The sequence below is a fragment of the Melozone crissalis genome, unplaced genomic scaffold, assembly GCF_028551555.1.
Source record: "Melozone crissalis strain CALT ecotype California unplaced genomic scaffold, PUWL_Pcris_2 ptg000109l_1, whole genome shotgun sequence".
In the NCBI taxonomy this organism is placed as follows: Eukaryota; Metazoa; Chordata; class Aves; order Passeriformes; family Passerellidae; genus Melozone; species Melozone crissalis.
The window spans coordinates 1,466,430-1,487,198 of record NW_026535886.1 but is presented as its reverse complement, the minus strand read 5'-3'; the positions used below and the strand labels follow the sequence as shown (position 1 = coordinate 1,487,198).

General features: G+C 55.1%; 1 protein-coding gene across 1 annotated transcript; it reads right to left on the bottom strand.

The window, feature by feature from the left end:
* Positions 1 to 506: 506 nt before the first annotated feature.
* Positions 507 to 19,176, bottom strand: LOC128947889 (olfactory receptor 14J1-like; the record flags this gene model as incomplete). Its single annotated transcript, XM_054292391.1, has 2 exons — positions 507 to 530; positions 18,457 to 19,176. Coding segments are annotated over 2 exons (744 nt in total), but the record flags the coding sequence as incomplete, so codon positions are not given.
* Between the last annotated feature and the right edge of the window lie 1,593 nt (positions 19,177 to 20,769).

Genomic DNA, 20,769 nt, shown 5'->3' with positions numbered 1-20,769 from the left:
CCCCCGCTTACAATGGTTACTTATTAGGGACAACACCAGAGCTATTTCTGGGTAAGGAAATAACCCTAGGGACCACAAAGGTATTAAAGCTTCAAAAACCCCAAGGGACCAGAAATACCGGCAAGCTTTCACCCCAAATGACATTATGAATTACCAATATGCCCACAAAACAACCAAAACCAAAATATTATTGTTATAGGTTTTTTTCCACTGGCTTTGGCCTCTGTTTCCTGGCCAACGCACCAAAAAGATTGTCCTGGTTAGGACAAATTAGGGGAAATCTCCAAAAGGGAGCCCCCGCAAAAGACAAACCTTCGACCACCCCTCCCCCAATACCGTGTTCGGGAAGGAATTTCTCGGAGGAGCAAAGTGGAAAAGAAAACCTCTTTATTGACAAGTAACAAAAGAACACTCCCCAACACAAGAAAAGAAAAGAAACCAGTCAGTGTTGTGGAGGGCTCTGAGCTTCTCTCGCTGACTCCGGAGATCCCGCCGGACGTCCCAGGTCAGGTCTGGAGCCAGTCCAGTATCTTCAGGGGCGGGTAAGAAAGAGAGGACGAAAGAAAAGAAAAAAAACAGCGCAGAAAGCAGCAAAGGGGAAAAAAAAAAGGCAGCTATCAGCTAGGGCTAAGGCAGAAGCAAGCAAGCAAGCAGGCACGCAAGCAGGCCAGCAAGCCAAAAGCGAAAGTGCCCCAGCCCCACTCACTCCTCCCTCCCCGCCCCGCCAGGCAAGACTGCCGGGGGCGGGGGGGGGGACCAGGCAGTGCCACTTGTGCCCTGAGGTGCCCAGCTGGGATTGGATCTCTCCGAAAGCACCTGAGGGAGAGCAGAGCACCTTGCAAGCTGCAGGTCCCTGACAGCCCCGCAGGGCTCCTGTCCCATCAACATCTGCTCTGCTGCAGTCTGAAACAGGGCCGAGCATGGTGCTGGAATCATCAGAGAGCTGAGGTGTGTGCTGGAATTCAATGCCCTCCCCATCCTGCAGCAGCCCTGCATTTCCCTCCTGCAGCCTTGGTCTCCAGCACAGCCATGGAGGCTCTTTGGGCTCTGGACTGTTGCTGCAGCCCCCAAGGGCAGCTGAGCTCTGCCTTTGGCACAGTCAGGTCTGGTCAGCACAGGCCATGCTCAGCAATGTCTTGTGTGAGCCTGGCCTTGCTGTCAGCCCCAGCAGCGGCTGGGCCTGTGCTGGCCCAGCCATGGTGGCCCAGCCCCTGTGCAGGCCCAGCCCAGGCCAGGAGCATTGCGGCTGGGAACGGCCCCTGTGCGGTGGTGCCCACAGCAGCCTTGGGGCTCTGTGCCCCATGGCCTCCCTGCTGGGCAGCCTCTGCCAGCTCCTGCAAAGCCCGTGGCACCTGTGGGGCTGCACAGACAGCTCTGCCCCGGGCTCTGCCAGCCTCTGGGCCAGCAGAGAGGCAGCCAGGGCTGGCCATGACTGGGAACAGGCCCTGACCCTGCAGGAGGATGGAGCTGGGCCACAGCCAAACTCAGCCCAGGCAGAAGCTGGGCTCAGCAGCCAGGGCTGCAAAGGCCTGGGCACAGAGGCTGGTGCTGACAAATGTTCTGGACCCCCTCCCTCCTCCATCCCTGCCATCAAGGGCACAGAGCAGCCTCCTCTCTGGGCCACTTGCCTGTTTGCAATGCCTTGCACAGGCTCTGGCCCTACCTCACAAGGCCTGGCCTGAGTTCTGCCCCTGCACGCTCAGTCAGGCTGAGATGGACACTGATGTTTTCTAGGCCAGGCTGTCTGAGCCCAGCCCAGCTCCCTGCAAGCTCTGCCAGCTGCCCTGAGCTCTGGGCAGCACCAAGGGCCTCTCCCCAGCCCAGCCCAGCTGGCTCTGGCCCCACAGCTCTGCTCAAGCCAGGCTGCTCTGGGCACTGCCCCACGGCCTCAGCCCCTGGCAAGGGCACAGCAGCAGCCACAGGACTCGGCTCCAGCCATGAGGGAAGGTGCTTGGCCAAGGCCAAAGGAGGCTCCCTGTCTGCCCTGCTGCCCTCGGGCTGAGGTGCTGAGAGCTCTGCAGCCCCTGCTGCCATCCCATCTACCCAGGGCAGCACAAGAGCCCCGGCCTTGGGGACCTCAAGAGCTGCTCTTGCTCCAGGCCCAGGGCCCATGCCAAAGCTGGGGCAGCCACAAAGCTGTGCCCATTTCTGTTCATTGCTGCTCTGATGGAGATGGAGCCTCAGCCACTTGGAGGGTGCTGATGAATTTTACTACTCCAGAGGCCTCTTCTTTCTTGAGCTACTCAGTTGAGGAATTCAGTGAAAAAGGCTATTAAACATTTGTTTAAAACATTTCAACAAGAAAACCCCGTGGGAAATATTGAAGTTTTCAATTGTTCTGTGGTTAATTAGTCAGATTTCAGAGGTGTATTTAAAGTGAATATGGTATATTGAAAACTAAACAGAGAGAACTGGTTTTGTCCAGTTTTCTTTTCTTGTTTATAGATTGGTATCTTGTTTATAGATTGGTATCCAGTTGATATGGATCCCCAGCACCTCTGGACTTCAGGAATTAAGTAAGAAAAGCTCATAAACATTTGTTCAAAACACCCAAAACAAGAAAATCCCATGGGAATAATCTAAGTTTTCAGATCTTCTGTGGTTAATTAGACAGATTTCAGAAGGCTATTCAAAGTGAATATACCATATTGAAAACAATGCAGAGAGAACTCTTTTGTCCTGTTTTATTTTCTTCTTTATAGATTGATATCAGCAATCCCCAGTTGATATTGATCCCCAGCACCTCCTAATGCAGTTTGAGCAGATATGAAAATCAAGACCCTTCATGGCTGACAGTCAATCACACTTTGTTCCTACCCCAACACCACCATTTCTCTCATCCAACCCCTGGCAGTCAGAGCAGCTGAGGAATGGGGTCACATCCAGGGATGTCCCCAGGGCTCAGGATTGGGGCCAGGTCAGCGAAATCTCTTTATTGCTGATCTGGATGAGGCCATTGAGGGTACCCTCAGTCAGTTCCCAGGTGAGCCCAAGCTGGGTGGGAGTGTGGCTGTGCTGGGGGGCAGGAAGCTCTGCAGAGGGATCTGGCCAGGCTGGAGCCATGGGCCCAGGACAATTGGATGAGGTTCACCAAGGCCAAGGTCTGAGTCCTGCCCTCGGCTCACAACAGCCTCCAAATCCCTGACTGTGCCCTGCCCCTGATCCCCAGAGCCTGTCCTGTTTCCTTCATCCCTGCATTGCCAAGAACTTTCTGGGACAAGGGAGCTCTGCTCTGGCTATGGAGGGAGGTGCAAGTGCAGCCACTGGAGTGGGAAACACAACTCATCGGGTTTGTGTCCTTTGGGGGTCAGGAACTGGTGAGACTCAGAGGCACAGAAATTTTCCCTTCATGGCCAACAGACCACAGTTGAACAGGAAACAATTTATTAACAATTATTAAGGGCAGACTTTGGCTTATTTAGGATGCAGATTTGGGGAGTAATGAATCAGGCACTGATTTCTTTTTAAGGAAAATATCCCTTACAAACAAAGGGGTCCAGGAAGGATGGACACATTTCAAGGAAGTAATCTTAAGGGGGAAGGAGCAGCCTGTCCCAGTGTGGCAAAAGATGAGCTAGTGAGGAAAATGACTGGCCTGGCTGGCCGTGGAGATTTTGTGGGAACTCAAGGGTAACAAGAGGTGCATCAACTTTGGACAGAAGGTCAAGCAGCTTAGGAAATGTTTAAGGATGTTGTAAAGTCGTGCAGAAAAAAAGTCAAGAGGTGAAAACTCAATTAGAGTTTAACCTGACCACTTCTGTGAAAAAAAATAGACAATGTTTCCACAATTAAATTAATAGCAAAACATGGGATAAGGAGAACCTCTACTCTTTATTGGATGCAGTGGGGAATATAGTAACTAAAGATAAGGAGAAGGCAGAGCTACTTAACATCTTGTTTCTCTCAATTTTCAATATTAGGACAGGCTGTCCTCAGGACAAGTACTCTCCTGAGCTGCTAGATGGGCACAGGGACCAGAACAGCCCCCCTGGAATCCAGGAGGAAGCAGCTGGTGACCTGTTGAGCCACTCAGATGCTCACAGGTGAATGGGATTGGATGGGATCCATCTCAGGGGGATGAGGGAGCTGGTGGATGAGCTCCCCAAGCTGCTCTCCATCATTTACCATCAGTGCTGGCTCAGCAGGGAGGTCCCAGAGCACTAGAGGTGCCAGTGTGAGCCCATCCTCAAGAAGGACAGGAAGGAGGAGCTGGGGAACTCCAGGCCTGTCAGCCTGACCTGGGTGCTCAGCAAAGTTATGGAACAGATCACCTTGAGTGCCATCCCAGGTCACCCACAGGATGGCTGAGGGGTCAGAGCCAGCCAGCGTGGATTTCAATATCTGCATGGAATGGTCTGGATGACGGGATTGTCTCCAACATCAGCAAATCTGCAGATGACACCAAACTGGGTGTGAGTGTGGATCTGATGGAGGATGGAGGTAGGAAGGCTCTGCACAGGGCCCTGGACAGGCTGGATCCAGGACCCAAATCCAACAAGGTGAGGTTTAACAAGTCCAAGTGCCGGGTCCTGCACTTTGGCCACAACAACCCCTGCAGCAATACAGCCTGGGGACAGAGCGGCTGGAGAGCAGCCAGGCAGAAAGGGACCTGCAGGGACTGATGGACAGCAGGCTGGGCATGAGGCAGCAGTGTGCCCAGGTGGCCAAGAAGGCCAATGGCTCCTGGCCTGGCTCAGGAATGGTGTGGCCAGCAGGAGCAGGGCAGGGATTCTTCCCCTGTGCTCAGCACTGCTTGGGCAGCACCTCGAGTGCTGTGTCCAGTTCTGGGTCCCCTGAGGAGGGCAATTAGAAGAAATTTGTATCAGGAAGAGTAAAGAAAGCAAAGGTGAAGCAGAGGAAATGCTGAGGGCAGTTTGGGGGTGGCTGCTAGGCAGCCCTGGCTCTGAGCAACAGCGTCTGCAGTGGGACAGGAAACTCCCAGCTGATGGGAACAAACTTTCTGGCTGACTGCAGAGGCCAGGACAAAGCTGAGTGGTTTCCCTGGTGTTCCCCAGCCCTTGCTGGCCCCAGGGGCTGATGGCATTTGTGCTCCCTCAGGTTCATGTCCCCACACCAACAGCATGGGGGTGCTCCCGCTGCTGTGTGCAATGCAAACAGGGGCTGCTGAGCCAGTGCTGCCGTGTCTGTGCCTGCAAGGATGGGGCACCTGTGTGAGCTGGGGAGAGGCCAGGGCTGCAGAGGGGGGATGTTGTTGGCAGCTCCATGTGGACGCTCTGGGACGCTGCCCTGGGCTGTGCAGCGCACTGGGGATGGATCAGCCCCTGCTCTGCTGCTCCTTCCCATCTCCCCCAGGGCCCTTGCAGAGCCCCAGCTGTTGCTGCCCTCAGCTGCCATTGCAACCCTCAGGACAAAGCGGTGCCAGGGCTGTTCCAGGTACAATTGCAGTGACACTTGTTGGTGCCACCAGGTGCCATGGCAATGGCCATGGGGCCCGGTCCTTGGTTTGGTGCCATGGCAACCAATGCCCAGCCCCGTTGTGATAGTTGGTGGCCATGGAAAGCTGCCCTGGGCCCTTGCTCAGGGCTGGTGTCAGTGCCCAGAGCCAGAGGGGATCCCTTGCTGGGGGCTGTGCCATGGCCACATGCCCTGTGCCGCGCTGGCCGCTCAGGCACCAGGAACCAGCAGCCAACGGCACTGCCAGGGCCAAAGGCCAGGTCAGCCAGACAGAAAGGGGCAGGACTGGGCACTGTTTCCATGGCAATGGGCACTGGGGGCACACCTGGGTCACCCGTCCTGGCAGTTGCCATGGAAACCCCTGGCAGGGACTGAGGGCACAGCCCTGGCACTGAGACACTGCTGGGCCGGGTGCTGAGCACACAGAGATGGTTTTGTTCTTGCTGAGCTGCAGCACAGCCAAGGCCTGTCCTGCCCCTCGTCCAGCCACGCTGGGGAGGGGCTGGGGCTGCGGGGGAGCTGGGCAGGGACACAGCCAGGACAGGGGACCCCAACTGACCCCAGGCATAGCCCAGACCAGAGCACATCATGCTCAGGGCGTGAAGGGGGGAACAGGGAGAAAGGGGGGAATTTTGGAGGGAGGGCTTTTGCCTTCCCAGGGAACATCTAGGCAAGAGGGCGCCCTGTTTCACCAGTGGGCAGGGTCACTACCAAAGACACAGACACCAACTGAAGGAATTGTGTCATTTATATCATGCACAGCTGCAAAGATTTACAAAAGGATAAGCTCAGCAAAGCACATCATCATTAGCAGAGAATTACAAAAGAAGCTCAGCAATCCATCAAAACCCATCATTACATTTTGATGACCAATCCCTTGGTGAAACACTAGAGGTGTTTGTGGCAGACAAAGATTCTGGCTGACTATCAAGGTACACCTTACAGACATCAGTAGTACTTTAGTGACACCGTTCTTCATTCTTTTTTCTCAATCATTCGAATTAGGAACAAGAATTCTGTTGTGCATGGAGCTGGCACCTTTTTAATTCCAGAATAATGCCCCAGGACCCTTTGCTGTTCAGCTTTCCCATGCTGTCTGTGGCTAACAAGGCTTGGGGGGCCCTTTCCCCTCTGGCTGGAAGGGGCCGGGTCCCAGTGCCTGAGGGGCACCCAGCCTCCTGGATGGAATTCCTGTGCAAGTCCCTCAGTGTCACAGCAGCTTTCACATGGAGCCCCGTGGATCACAGCATTTTCCACAGGGGCCCTTGGGGCAAACAGGGAGATCTGGTCTGGCAGGATGTGTAAAACAATATCCTGTCAGATCTACTTGTTCTCACACACAATCCTTGGCTGCAGGGACACATTCCCATTGTTCCTGCCCAGGTTTCAGGACTCAGAGTTGTCTTTCCTAGGAGCTGCTCCTTCAGCTGCCTCGGGAGGGCCATTTGGCCTCCGACCCACACTCTGGCTCCATTATTAGGGCTGCTGGATCCAAACCCTTTATCTCCACAAATGGTGGTGACTGGAGCTGGATCTCCTTTTTTATCAATTGCTCTTAGAGTTGCAATATCAATAATTGTGCTACCCTGTCACAGGGTTGAATAATCCAATCTTGTTCATTATTGTTTACAGAATTACTGTAATTTCTCCTGGATATTCTGCATCAATTCCTCCTGCCATGACAGGAACACTTTGCAAGGCCAAGCTCCAAGGGAGCAGTTACCAAAGCAAAGTGTCCTGGAGGAATCTGAATTCCTGTTTCAGTATTGACAGCTCTCATTTGCTTTGAATTTCTCCTAATGAACTCCAATGCATGAAGGCCCAGCCCTGCAGCCTCTGGGCTGGCCCTGCCAGGGGCCATCACAGCCAGAACAATTTCCCAGGCAGCCCAAGTCTCACTGCCCATGGCTGGATTTGCAAATTGGGGGCAGCCGTGCACAGCCAGGGGGTTTCCATTTCCCCCGTGGGCCATTGTTAAGGGCATGGAGCACATCTGGGAGATGGGTTCTCCATGGGCAAAGGTTCCCTTCTCCTCATCTTTCCAACTGCTCTTTTAACAACCCCTTCACCCTTTCAACCAATCCTGCAGCTTGTGCATACTCTGGTACATGAAAAACCCTGCAGACAAAATCGCTGTATTTTTCACAGGAACAGACAAAGCACTCTGCATCACAGTATCAGCACACCCTGTAAAAATAGCCAATTTCCTCCCTTCCTCCTTTTTCCATTGTATACAATCTCACAAAGTTGACCACTGACATTAGGGTCCTGGCCAATCCTGTTCTGTAGGGTATTTCGTGTTACATCCCTGAGCAGCCAAAGCTACCAAATTAGTATTGTCAGCACTATTTCACATTATTATTATATGTACATATTTATATATAAATACAGATATAGACATGTAGATATAGACATATATACATTAAAAGCTATAAATATAAACATGAAGGTCTTATTATACTATAAATATGTATATAGTTATTTGTTATATTGATATTTCACTTGCACAAGGGCATCTGAGCTCAAGATTAAAACCTTCTTCTGTTGCTCCTTGTGGGAGCATTTCAACAATCATTGTTCCTTCTGAAGGTGCTGTTTCCTATGTACTCTCAAAAAATTCATCTTTGTCTGCCCAAATCCACAAGGTCTTTTCCTTTTCCATATACAATTTTTGGATGCATTTGAAGACATCCAGGGGTGCAGCTTCTTTTACCCGACTGCCCCACTGCTCCCACGGGGCTCCGACCTCAGCCCACTCCAGAGCCAGGGAACTCCAGGGAAGGGCTTCCCAGCTGGGAATTTCTGATGGCACTGATTCCTCACATTTACACTGAACAAGTGACATTTTGTTGGGATCTGGCCAGACTGTGCCAGTTTTGTTTTACCAGTGGGCAGGGGCAGCACCAAAGGCACAGACTCCAACTGAAGGAATCAGTGTCATTTCCTGCAGTTCAGAGCAGCAAAGAATCACAAAAGGAGCAGCTCAGCAATGCACCCAACCATCCCCACCAAAGATTGCCTGCAGAGATTAACAAAGATCCAGCAGCATTTACCCTCAGGCTTTACCATCCCCCAGACCCACACAGCAGCTGGGGAAGCTGTCACAGCCAAGGGCTGCAGAGCCACTCCTGGGCACTGGGAATTCCTGCAGGTGCCTCCAGCCCCAGGTGAGGCTCCAACCCCGCTGGGAGAGGGCCCAGATCTGACAGTGCTGAACGAACAAACTGACAGCACTGCTAGTGTGGCAACATCTGCTTTCATCCACCTCTTGGGTCCCTCCCAAAGCCTGGCCAGGGCTCAAGGAGGAACCAAGGGAGCTGACTTTGACCATACAGCCCCAAACAAGGCCAGATGTCAGATTTCATGGCCTTGTCTGGCTTCTAAATACACAAAGGTCAATACATGTTTGTTGGAGAGTTTTTCAAGAATGACTTAAAGAAAAGGCCATGAGACATACAATTGAGAGAAAAGTATAGGGGAAAAGTAAAAGCAGTTTCTAACAGCTCTCAGCCTTCTGATTTGTATAAACAATTAGACTCTCTCAGGCATCATTCTATAAACAATGGAGTTCTCAGATTGTCTTCCCATAACAAGTAGAACACCGTCTCTGAGAAGGCCTGCCATCCTGAGAACAGATGTAAACGTTTTGGGAACACTGGTTTCTGTTTTAGTTTTTGGTTTCTGTTTTGGTTTCTGTTTTTAATAAACAATTGTAGGTATTCTAAAACAAAAAGAGTGGTTCGAAATTTCTCTGTTAGCCTATCATGACATTGGATTACAGAATATGCATGAAGTTCGTTAACTTTGTTATTTAAGGTGATTGATTGATCAATAAAATCGGAGTTCGATGCATTAAAGGATGGTCGTCTCCCCCTCATCTCCAACACATGTTTCACTAACGAGTGGCTGCATCTATCTCACTGCTAATGACCATGCATATTTCATCAGGGAGCAGATACAAAGATAACCTTTGCTTGGAAGGTTCATCCAGAGGCCACCTTTGGCTCAGGGCATGCTGTCCAGGCCTCACTCAGGGCTGGTGTCCAGGCCTTGGCACTGCAGGGACGTGGTTTAGTGCTGGGCTTCGCACTGCTGGGTGAGCGGCTGCACTGGGTGAGCTCAGAGGGATTTTCCAACAGAAAGGATTCTGTGATTCCATGATTATATCCACTGCATCCAGCTGGGGCTATTTTAGCAGCATTACTTTGCTCCAAAAGTTCCCTCTTGCCCAGCTCCTGTGGCCTGAGGCTTCAGCTCCTTCAGCTCCTGGTGCTGAACTGCTCATGCTGAACGAGACGCCTCGGAGAGAAGAACACAGTCCATGCAATTCCTTCTGGGACACGGAGAGGGGAGGCTGTGCAAACAGGAGCATTGTTTGGTGGGGCCTCCTCTCTGCCCTTCACGCCTTTCAGTGCTTTGAACCAGCCAAGAGCTTTCTCCAAGAGTGCAATGGAGCAGCTGTTCCTGCTCCCGGGCCTGGCTCTCTCCAGTCTCTGCCCTTGCCTGGTTCTGTCCCTCGTGCTGTGCCCTCTGTTCCCCCAGGGCTCAGTGGCTGCTGCTCAGGACTGTGGCACTGGCACAGATCCAGTGCTCCAGAGCCTCCTTTCTGTGCCCTTGGAGCTTCCTGGGCACAGCCGCCTTTTCCATCTGGAAGCTCCCCATGGACAGGGAGTGCCCAGCTCCGTTCCCTGCAAAGCCTCCAGGAGCCCTGGGCTGCCATCTCCAGTCCCTGCTGGCACTGGGGGCTCCCAGGTGCCTCGGGCTGCTGTGACACCGCTGCACACGGGAGGGAAGAGGGGCAGGGGCTGTGCTCAAAGTCAGCTCCATCTGCTGCTGCTGCTGCTGCTGCTGCTGCTGCTGCTGCTGCTGCTGGTGCTGCTTCTGTGGGGTCATTTGTGCAGCCCTGGCCTAGAGTCAGGGATCAGATCCTGCCAGTCTCTTCCAGTCCTGGCTGCTCAGAGTTTGGGCCTTGGAGCCTCAGGTGGCCAAAGGCAGCTGCTGCTGGTCCCTCTGTGTGCCCGTGTTCAGCAGTGCTGCTCCATCAGTCTGTGCCCAGCAACGGGGAAAAGCCGGGCTCTGCCTGACCAGCTCAGCCAGCAGGAAGGGAGCTGCTCCACACAGGAACGAGGAGCAAAGGATGTTCCTTTTGTAGGACATGTTTTCTATTGAAAGGAAAAAAAAGGACAAAGGGAAAAATAGGTAAATGGTAAAAGATAAGAGTAAAATCCAAGTGTTAGTGAAAAAAACATAATGTTAGTGAAAAAAAACAAAATATAAAGGCAAAGTTAAATTCTGTGCATTAAGAGGTAAATGATCTTTTTAAAAAGACAACTCAGTTATTTACATTGAAAATGTGCTGATGGCATGCATCCATCTTACTGACCTCAGCAGCCTTTTAAAAGATTTTGAGCTTTGTTTCCAACATTGGTATTTGAAATTGTGGTTGAAGCACAAGGAAATTGCTTTGTGCCCTTCCAGCTCCAAGCAGGACTGGGAGTGGAAACTCTGTCAAACCCCAAATCCTTTAGAAGATGACCTTCCTTCTCAGCCTGGAAATGAGCTGCACATTCCCTTTGAAACTGTGTCTCTAAGAAATCCCTGACAAAGTCCCACTTACAGCTTTTTGCTCTGGTTTGGCAGTGCAGAAGGGCAATTCTCCATCCACCAGCTCCAGACTCCACTGCCTCAGGAGCACGGCCCACTCGCCAGCTTTGGCCCACTTGTGGCACTTCTAGAGGAGGAAGAACGTGCAATTGCGTAATTCCAGCCAATAAAGAAGGAAGAATGGGACAGACAAAAGAGATCCAGGCATTCAGCTGGGACTGTGGAGAGTTTGGGTCCTTGCCAATTGGATGTGTGTCCCCAGGTGCAATCTCTGGGCCTGCAGCAGAGTCTCACTCACCTGCCAAAGCAGAAAGCTCAGGCACTGTGCTCGCAACAGGCTCGTCTGATGCAGAGCTGTCAGAGCAATGTGAGGGCAGAACCAGCCCAGCTGGGCCCAGGGCTGAGCCCAGCAGAGCCCTGGCAGAGCCCAGAGCAGCCTCAGCACCCGCAGAGCCCGGCTGCAAGGAGAGAAAGCAAAAAGTGCCCGTCAGCTGAGAGCTCCTGTGCCCTTGTGCCAAGGCCTGCGGTGCCCAGGCCATGCTGGCTGTGCCCAGAGCTGTGCCCAGAGCTGCCCATTCCTGCTGCCTTTGGCAGCAGAGCAGGAGGGCAGCACATGTGCCCAGCCTGCAGCCAGCCACGGCACATGCAGCCCTCAGTAGCTTCCTAGAGTCAAAAGCAGCTGGGCAGCTGACTGAAGAATTCATTACATCTGCCCCAGCAAAGGGGGAACCTTTGGTGCCCAGCCAGGCTGTGCCATGCCCAGATCAGGGAGCATCCCCCTGCCTGTGGACTCACCTGCGAATTGGGCCTGGAGCCTGGCTTTGAAGAAGGTGCCAGAATCCAAGTCCATCATCTTCAGCTGGCCAGGCTGGGAAGAGATTGTCATCCTTGAGGTTGTCCTTGGTGTCTCCAGCAGCAGCCCCACCTGGAACAGCTTCTCCAGAGGCTCCTTCTCCTGCCCTGGGGCCAGACCAGGCTGTCAGGGCTCTGCCCAGGGCCCCAGCCATCCATGAACAGGACAAACAAAACCAGGGGGATGGTGGTCACCAGTGCTTGCCACACCAGGTCTGCAGCTCAGCTCCAGCCCAAGAGCTGCGTGTTCCCTTCTGCTGACCCCTGCTCAAAGCTACAGGCAGGACAAAACCAGCCTGGTTTGCTTTGCCACTGATTGCCAAGAGATGTGTGGAGCTGGTACCTGCCAGGCCCCTGGATCCAAATGTGCACGTGGATCTCTCCCATCTTCTAGGGCAGAGGAACACCCTTCACCCAAGGATGACAGAAAAGATCTTCTAAGGATGGCCTCTCCGAGGGCTGCATGGACAAACACCTCTTAATGATATCCTGGCAGTCTGGGGAGAGAAACCAGAAATCATCAGTCAGTTGGAGAAGTTGCCCCCCTGTTTCCATGCCCAGGCCATGCTGGGTGTGCCCAGAGCTGGGCCTAAACTTCCCCATGGATGTTCTGTTTGGAGGACAGCAGGAGAGCAGGACATGTGCCACCTCCTCAGCAGCTGCCAGAGCGGGATGCCCATGAGCCTGCTGCTGTCTCCCAGCAATGGTATTGCCCCCGTGCCCAGAGATGAGGATCCACCTTGAGAGAGCCATCGTGGGAACAAGATCCGCCCCCGGATGATCTCCTGGCCCCTCCTGAACGGGTGATTCCCCATGACCAGGTGACACAGCAGGAGGCCCAGGGACCAGATCGTGGCTGCCTCGCCGTGGTAGCGTTGGTGCTGGATCCACTCTGGTGGGCTATAGGACAGAGTTCCTGTGGAACACAGACAGAGATCAGCAGGGGGATGCTGCTGCTCCCAGAGCCTGGCCCCAGAATCCCTGGGCATGTGGGGGCTGCCCCAGAGGCACATGGAGTGAGAGCTGCCCTCTCGCCAGCACCTGGGACTTGTGCACAAACTCGGGGCTGGAAAAGAAGCCACCGGTGCTGGAAGAGGGCAGCACAATCCCTGGGAAGGCCAAACCATGACACACAAAGAAGAAACCCACCCAGTAGTGGAGAAAACTCACTCTCCTCCCCACCTCCATGGCCCCCAAAAATGTTAATAAGCCAAGGCAAACAAGGAGAGCGGAGCAGTCCAGCCCTTCCTCGCCTGCACACCAAACCATCCGGGGCACGCGGTCAGGCCTCCCTCTCTGCTACCCCCATGGGGGTTTGTGTTGGGCTGGCTGCCCCAGCTCCAGCCCCAGCCCAGGCCACAGTGGGTGCTGAAGGCTGTCAGCAGGGCTGGGAGCTGGCCGCCCTCACACCCCACCCAGAACAACTCGGCTCCAGCATCAATCCTATCCCGGCTGCAATAGGGGGAAGCCCCAGTGCTGCACCCAGGCTGGGCCACAAGATGCCCAGGAGCATCCCCTGCGAGGGCTCACCTGCAAACTGGGTGTAGGCTGTGTCTTGGAGGAAGGCGCCACAGCCAAAGTCGATCAGTTTCAGCTGCCCACTGGCCAGGTCGAGCAGGACATTCTCGGGCTTGATGTCCCGGTGCAGGACCCCGCAGCTGGTGCAGTGCCGCACGGCCTCCAGCACCTGGCGGAACAGCCCCCGCGCCTCCTCCTCGGGCAGGAACCCCCGCTCCGCCAGGAAACCCGAGAGTTCCTGGCACCGCTCCGGACGCTCCAGCACCAGCAGGAAGCTGTCGGGGAGCTCAAGCCACTCCAGGAGCTGAATAACACCACCACAGCCACGGGACACCTTGGCCAGCAGCACGATCTCCAGCGGGGCGCTGGTGCCGTCGGGCTGCAGGAGGAGCGCGGTGCCGTCAGTGGGGCCGAGGCCGTGCCGGGGCTCTGGGAGCCCTCAGCCAGCCCGGGATGCTCTGCACGCCCCGCTCAGCCCACGCCCGCTCTCCCCGCAGGGCTCCCAGCGGCTCCCACCCTGCCGGGCCCCGGCTCCTCGCCGCCTGGCACGGCCCGGCTGCTGCCGCTGGCCCTGCTCACTCACCAGCTCGCCCCAGTGCCGGATGCGATCCCGCGGCACGCGTTTGATGGCCACCTGCGAGCGAGGGAGAGCAGCGGGCTGAGCTGGCCACCCGTCCCGCCGCGCCCCGACCTTCTCCTCCTCCTCCCTCCTCCTCCGCCCCCTCCTCCCGCGCCCGCCGTCGGCCCCGCCGCTCACCGGGGCGCCGTCCGAGAGCCGCGTGGCCGCGAAGACGCTGCCGAAGCCGCCGCGCCCCAGCAGCGATCCCAGTCGGTACCGCTCCTGCAAGGCCTCCTGCGCCTCACCTGCGGGCGAGACGCGGCTGTCAGCGCTCGGCTCGGGGCCAGCAACGACCCCCGAGCGCCCCTCACCCGCCCCGGGCCCGGCATCCCCACCCGCCCCGGGCCGCGGCGGCTTGGGGCTGGCGGCCGCGCTGCCGAGCGGCGGAGCTCGGGCCGGGGAAGCCGCAGCGGAGGTGGCGGGAGCGGCCGCGCCGCGTGTGTCCTCCGCGGGCCCCGGGAGGAGCCGGGGCCGGGGCCGGGGCCGGGGCCGGGGCCGGGGCCGGGACTGGACCCTGCGTCGGGTCCGGAGCCGGGCTCGGGCCAGGCGGAGCCGAAGGGCGGCGATGCCGCCCCCGCACCAGGCACTAATGCCCGCCCAGCAGCGCCACCGCCAGTACGGCCAGAGCCAGGCGGAGGCGAGACCGCGGCGGGACGGCCGGGGCCGGGCACGGGGCAGCCCCGCCCGGGGCCGGGGGCGGGCCGGGGGCATGGCCTGGCCCGGCAGGGGAGAGGGAGGCGGGGAGAGGAGAGGGACGCCGGGCAAGGGACCGTGAGAGAAGGGTGCCCGACAGCGGGAAAGGGAGAGAAAGAGAAAGAAAAAGAGAAATGGAAAGAGTGTTGAAAACTATCTGTTTGCTGCTGCTGCTGTCGCCGCTGCTGCTGCCGCTGCTGCTGCCGCTGCTGCAACTGAGGCACCGGGGCCGTTTGTCCCCGTGTCCGTTCCCCGCTCGCCCCACGAGCCCCACGTTCGAGCCCCGCGCGCCCCGGAGACAGCCCCTCCGTCTGTCCAAACACGGGAACTTTGCAGCCTTGAGCCCGGATGCAGAGCCCTGACTCCTGCACACTGGCACAGCGATCCCCTCGCCTGCTGCTGTGCATTGTCCTTGCTGAGGGTCAGACACTGCCGGGCCACCTTCCCTTGGGGTAGGATTCCTACCTGAGCCCAGCACTGCACTTACATGTTCAGTGTTTCTTTCCAGTAAAAACAGGGGAAGGAAAACAGTGTGTGGCTCATGGTATTTTAGAATGCCTAAAAATCCCTAAGTCACTGATCTTAGAGGTGAGGTACATCTGGAATTACTGGGATGCAACATGGAAAAGGGGAGCATAGAAATAAATAGAGGAAAACATCTTGGATTGTTTCTTCCATTTTCATTTCACTTCTGGAAAGCTGTTTCAGTTTTCCAGGAATCTTCTCCTGTCTGCTCTTCCCAAGAATTTCTCATGGAGAACAAGGTCAAGCTTCTGTCACAAGATTTGCCACCAGGAAATTGTGCCACTGGTGAAGTTTTCATTGTGACTGTTTGTGCTGGCTTAGGGCAAATTTTGGGAGGAAATCTCCAAAAGGTTTCCATCTAGAAAGGAAGTTCAAGCAGCCCCTCCCCCTACTAGTTCAGGAAAATACTTCCCTCGAGAAAAGTGAAAAAAACCCCAGTTTATTAAACAAGTAAAGTATTCACAAGCATGAAAAATGAATAATATTAAATAAAACCTCGGACAGTGCTGAAGAGATGGAAAATTCAGAAAGTCCTTGTTGTGGGTTGTAGTTGGCTCACTCAGTCTCTTCTAAGTCCCTCTGGTGCTGGAATGCAGCGTCCCAGAGCTCGGGGGGCCACAGGTGTGAGCTGCCGGTGTTTGTCTGGGTTTTCAGTCCAGAGCAGGTTTAAACAGTTCCAAGAAAAAGGAAAGTCACAGTCCGAGGAACTTCTCTTCCTAAGCTAGCTAAAACCAAATTGCTGGACCTGGGCTGTGAAGGCATTGGGAAATTTCCAAATCTGTGCACTGGCAGTCTCAGCAAACACTAGATCTGGATGGTGCTGGAGTCAGAACCTTGAAATTTCCAAATTTTAGATTTCTGTGCCAGCAAATCACTGGACTTGGGCTGTGCGGGCACCAGGAAATTTCCAAATCTGGGTACTGGGGCAGCAAACACAAGACATGGGAGGTGCCTGACCCAGTAGCAGAAAGTTGCCAGGTTTTGGATTTCTGTGCCAGCAAATTGCTGCACTTGGGCTGTGCCAGAATAGGGAAATTTTCAGGTCAAGGCACTGGCAGTGCCAGCAAACCCCACATTTCAGGAAGGATTGGATCTGGACCCTTCCCTTCCCTTCCCTTCCCTTCCCTTCCCTTCCCTTCCCTTCCCTTCCCTTCCACAAGGTGCCAGAGGGGCTGGACAGCAGCCAGGCAGAAAGGGACCTGCAGGGACTGATGGACAGCAGGCTGGACATGAGCCAGCAGTGTGCCCAGGTGGGCAAGCAGGCCAATGGCTCCTGGCCTGGCTCAGGAATGGTGTGGCCAGCAGGAGCAGGGCAGGGATTCTTCCCCTGTGCTCAGCACTGCTTGGGCAGCACCTTGAGTGCTGTGTTCAGTTCTGGAGCCCCCAATTAAGAAGGACATAGAGGGGCTGGAGCGTGTCCAGAGAAGGACAACAAGGCTGAGGATGGGTCTGGAGCACAAGAGCTTTGAGGAGTTGCTGAGGGAGCTGAGGTTGTTTATCCTGCAGAAGAGGAGGATCAAGGGAGACAGGGCAGTGTCAGGGCACAGGGTGGACTTGATGATCTCCAAGGTCTTTTCCAGCCTTGCTGATTCTGGGATTCTCTGGAACCACCCTTGGAGCAGTTGCAGGAGGAGCCCTGGGCCTCCTCTTCAGAAGCTCCAGCAGCCCAGGCCCCTCAGCTTCTCCTGCCAGCCCCAAAGCCCATCCTGTCAGTCCTGCAGAGCCTCTGCAGCTCCTCCTCACTGCCCAGAACAGGGAGCCCCAGAGCCAGACACAGCAGCCCAGATGTGCCCCCCTGGCCTGGGGTGCCTCTGGCAAGGGAGCAGCACCAGGCACTGCGGGAGCCTGCAGACAATTCCTGCAGCACTTGTAGGATGATCCTGCTGCCCAAGGGACGTTCCCATGGTGCCAAGTCAGGAACTGCAATGGGGAGTGGGGCCAGAGAGAAAAGGGCAAACAGGGATGGGCTGTTTCAGGGGAGGGGACAGGGCTGGGCAATAGGAAGAAACTTGCGGCAGGAAGAGTGAAAAAAGCAAAGGTGAAGTCAAGGAAATGCTGAAGGCATTTTGGGGGTGGCTGCTAGGCAGCCCTGGCTCTGAGCAACAGCGTCTGCACTGGGACAGGGAACTCTCAGCGGATGGGAACAAACTCTCTGCCTGACTGCAGAAGCCAAGAAAAAACTGAGTGGTTTCCCCGGTGTCCCCCAGCCCTTGCTGGCCCCAGGGGCTGATGGCATTTGTGCTCCCTCAGGTTCATGTCCCCACACCAACAGCATGGGGGTGCTCCCTCTGCTCTGTGCAATGCAAACAGGGGCTGCTGAACCAGTGCTGCCGTGTCTGTGCCTGCAAGGATGGGGCACCTGTGTGAACTGGGGGAGAGGCCAGGGCTGCAGAGGGGGGATGTCATTGGCAGCTCCATGAGCATGCTCTGGAACGCTGCCCTGAGCTGTGCAGCCCACTGGGGATGGATCAGCCCCTGCTCTGCTGCTCCTTCCCATCTGCCCCAGGGCCCTTGCAGAGCCCCAGCCATGCTGTTTGCCCCCAGCCTGCCCACGGCCAGCCTGAGGCTGCTCACGGGGGTTTCTGTGCAGAGCATTGGCCTGGGCGTGTTCTTGAGAGAGCCTGGGCAAGGAGCCTGGAGCCCCCAGGCCCTGGGCTGAGGCGTCAGTGCTGCCCCAGCAGTGCCCATGGCCTGTCCCTACTGCAGCCCTGGCACTGCCACCCCCAGGGCTGTGCCCGGCCCCAAGAGCACTCAGGCCCTACAGCAACACCAGGGCCACCAGGGCAGCGGGGCAGGGCCACGGCAGCAGCACTGGCAACACCAAGTGCGGCTGCTGCTGCTGGGCACAGCTGCTGGGCCAGCACTGATCTGCCCCCAGCTCTGCACACAGACATTGGTGCTGCACCTCCAGAGAAGGCAACAAAAGGGCATCTCTGCAGAAAACTTGGCTGGGAGATCCTTTAGTTCCTTTAAAGCCACCAAGACTGCAGCCCCTCCTTGACACAGTCTGTGGCCACAGGAACTCTTGAGATACACAAAATGTGAAATGGAATGAACTGTGGCTTTTCTTTTGGAAAATATGGAAAAACTACAATCAAGGGAAAAAAAACCACCAGCAAGAAAACCAACAAGAGCTATCTAAGATGACTTTTATTACAAGTGATTTGCAAAAACTGTCATCTAATTTAGTCTTTCTGAATGCATCCAGCCATCAGTCTCCACACGGCAGCCTTGAGCTCCTCGTTCCTCAGGCTGTAGATGAGGGGGTTCAGGGCTGGAGTCACTACCGAGTACAGAACTGACAGGGTCAGATCCAGGGATGGAGAGGACATGGAGGTGGGCTTTAGATAGGAAAATATACCAGTGCTGATAAACAGGGAGACCACAACCAGGTGAGGGAGACAGGTGGAAAAGGCTTTGTGCCGTCCCTGCTCAGAGGGGATCCTCAGCACAGCCCTCAAGATCTGCACATAGGAGAAAACAACGAACACAAAACAACCAAAAGCTAAGGAGGCAGTGAAAACAGAAACTCCAAGTTCCCTGATGTAGGGTTTGGAGCAGGAGAGCTTGAGGATCTGGGGGATTTCACAGAAGAACTGGCCCAGGGCATTGCCATGGCACAGGGGCAGGGAAAATGTATTGGCCGTGTGCATGAGAGCAGTTAGAAAGGCACTGGCCCAGGCAGCTGCTGCCATGTGGGCACAAGCTCTGCTGCCCAGGAGGGTCCCGTAGTGCAGAGGTTTGCAGATGGACATGTAGCGGTCGTAGCACATGATGGTCAGGAGAGAAAACTCTGCTATGATGAAGAAGAGAAAGAAAAAGAGCTGAGCAGCACATCCTGTGTAGGAGATGTCCCTGGTGTCCCAGAGGGAATTGTGCATGGCTTTGGGGACAGTGGTGCAGATGAAGCCCAGGTCAGTGAGGGCCAGGTTGAGCAGGAAGAAGAACATGGGCGTGTGCAGGTGGTGGCCGCAGGCTACGGCGCTGATGATGAGGCCGTTGCCCAGGAGGGCAGCCAGGGAGATGCCCAGCAAGAGGCAGAAGTGCAGGAGCTGCAGCTGCCGCGTGTCTGCCAATGCCAGCAGGAGGAAGTGCCTGATGGAGCTGCTGTTGGACATTTGCTGATCCTTGGCATGTGGACCTGTTCATGGAGAAAAAGACAGTGTAGAGATAGAGGAGACACCCGTAAGCAAAATCAAAGCAATTTCCCATACGCTGTCCCCTGTAAGTGACACAGACCTCCTTTTGTGTTCAAGTGTTCTGCAGTTTTCTTTTTAAGCTCCCTCCATGTCTGTCTTGGTATTCTTGGATATCATAAGCCCTCAGCATTTTTGCTGCCCCCCGGGAGAATAGAGTGATTTCTCTGAGACAAAGTGATGAGTGGAGACTAAGGGGAGGTGTTCTTTCATTCTGATCTGTTCAGATTTTGTCAGGGGTTTAAACTTTAGCAGGTGGAGGGTGATCAACTTCCCATGTTTATTCCCAAAAATGCCTTAGGTACTGCTGAGAGCAGATGGATCCACCACAGCCCAGCTCCACATTTGTGGCCAAGGGCTCTCTTTGCTCATTTCACCAACCCAGCAGCATTTTCAGTGTAACAACACCGCTGCCTTTCCCCACCAATCTTATATCTCAGAGATACTCCAGGACAGGTTTGCGCCCTGGATTGAAGCTCCCAGCTTGGACTGAAATCTCAGGGACACTTCCAAGTGTCCTTATGATGGTATTGGATGAAGGGAGATGCAGCTCCTTCCCTGGCTGCACTGACAGCATTGCCCAGAGCCGGGCACTGGGGACAGTGTCACCCTGAGCCAGCAGTGCCCCCTGCCAGAGCCCCCAGGGCCGGGCAGATGCTCCCAGCCCTGTGCTCTGCAGAGGGAACTGGGCCCGGGGCTGCAGAGCTGCCCCACGGCTCTGCTGCAGTTCTGCCTGCACAGGAGGGGCTGCACACCTTGGAGCCCCGGCCCTGAGGGCAAAGGCTTGGCTGGGGCACAGGAGGGAGGGGGCTTGTTCAGAGGGAGGGGCTGCACTGGAGGGGATCCTGTGGGCATCTCTAAACTCTCCCTGCCACAGCATTGCTGGGTTTTGTTTTCTTTCATTCCCTGATCTTCTCTCTGCTTCCTGCAGATTTCCCTGCTGCAGGTGTTTCCCTGTGCCTGATCTCTCTGTGCCAGCACTCACAGACCCCAAAAAATCTCTGTGCACTCTCCTTGGTCCTACAGAACCCTGCCTGTTTGCAGGGCACTGGATGGGGCAGGTTCTGTTTGCAGCTTGGAGAAAGGACAGCTCAGACTGAGCCTGATGGGTCATGCAAAGGTGATGCTGGTGCTGTCCATGGGCAGAGGAGTGGCTGAAAGTACATTAGGAATCTCCTGTGAACCTATTGATCACTAAAAGTAACAGTTCAGATTTCTCAGGTACTTGTCAAAATTCATAATCATCCTTTAATATTTATACCCCCTCCCCGTCATCCTCCAATAGTAGGAAACGGAATACAGTCTTAGGAATTTTCCTCATTTTTATCAAAATCCTTGTCTTGGAAA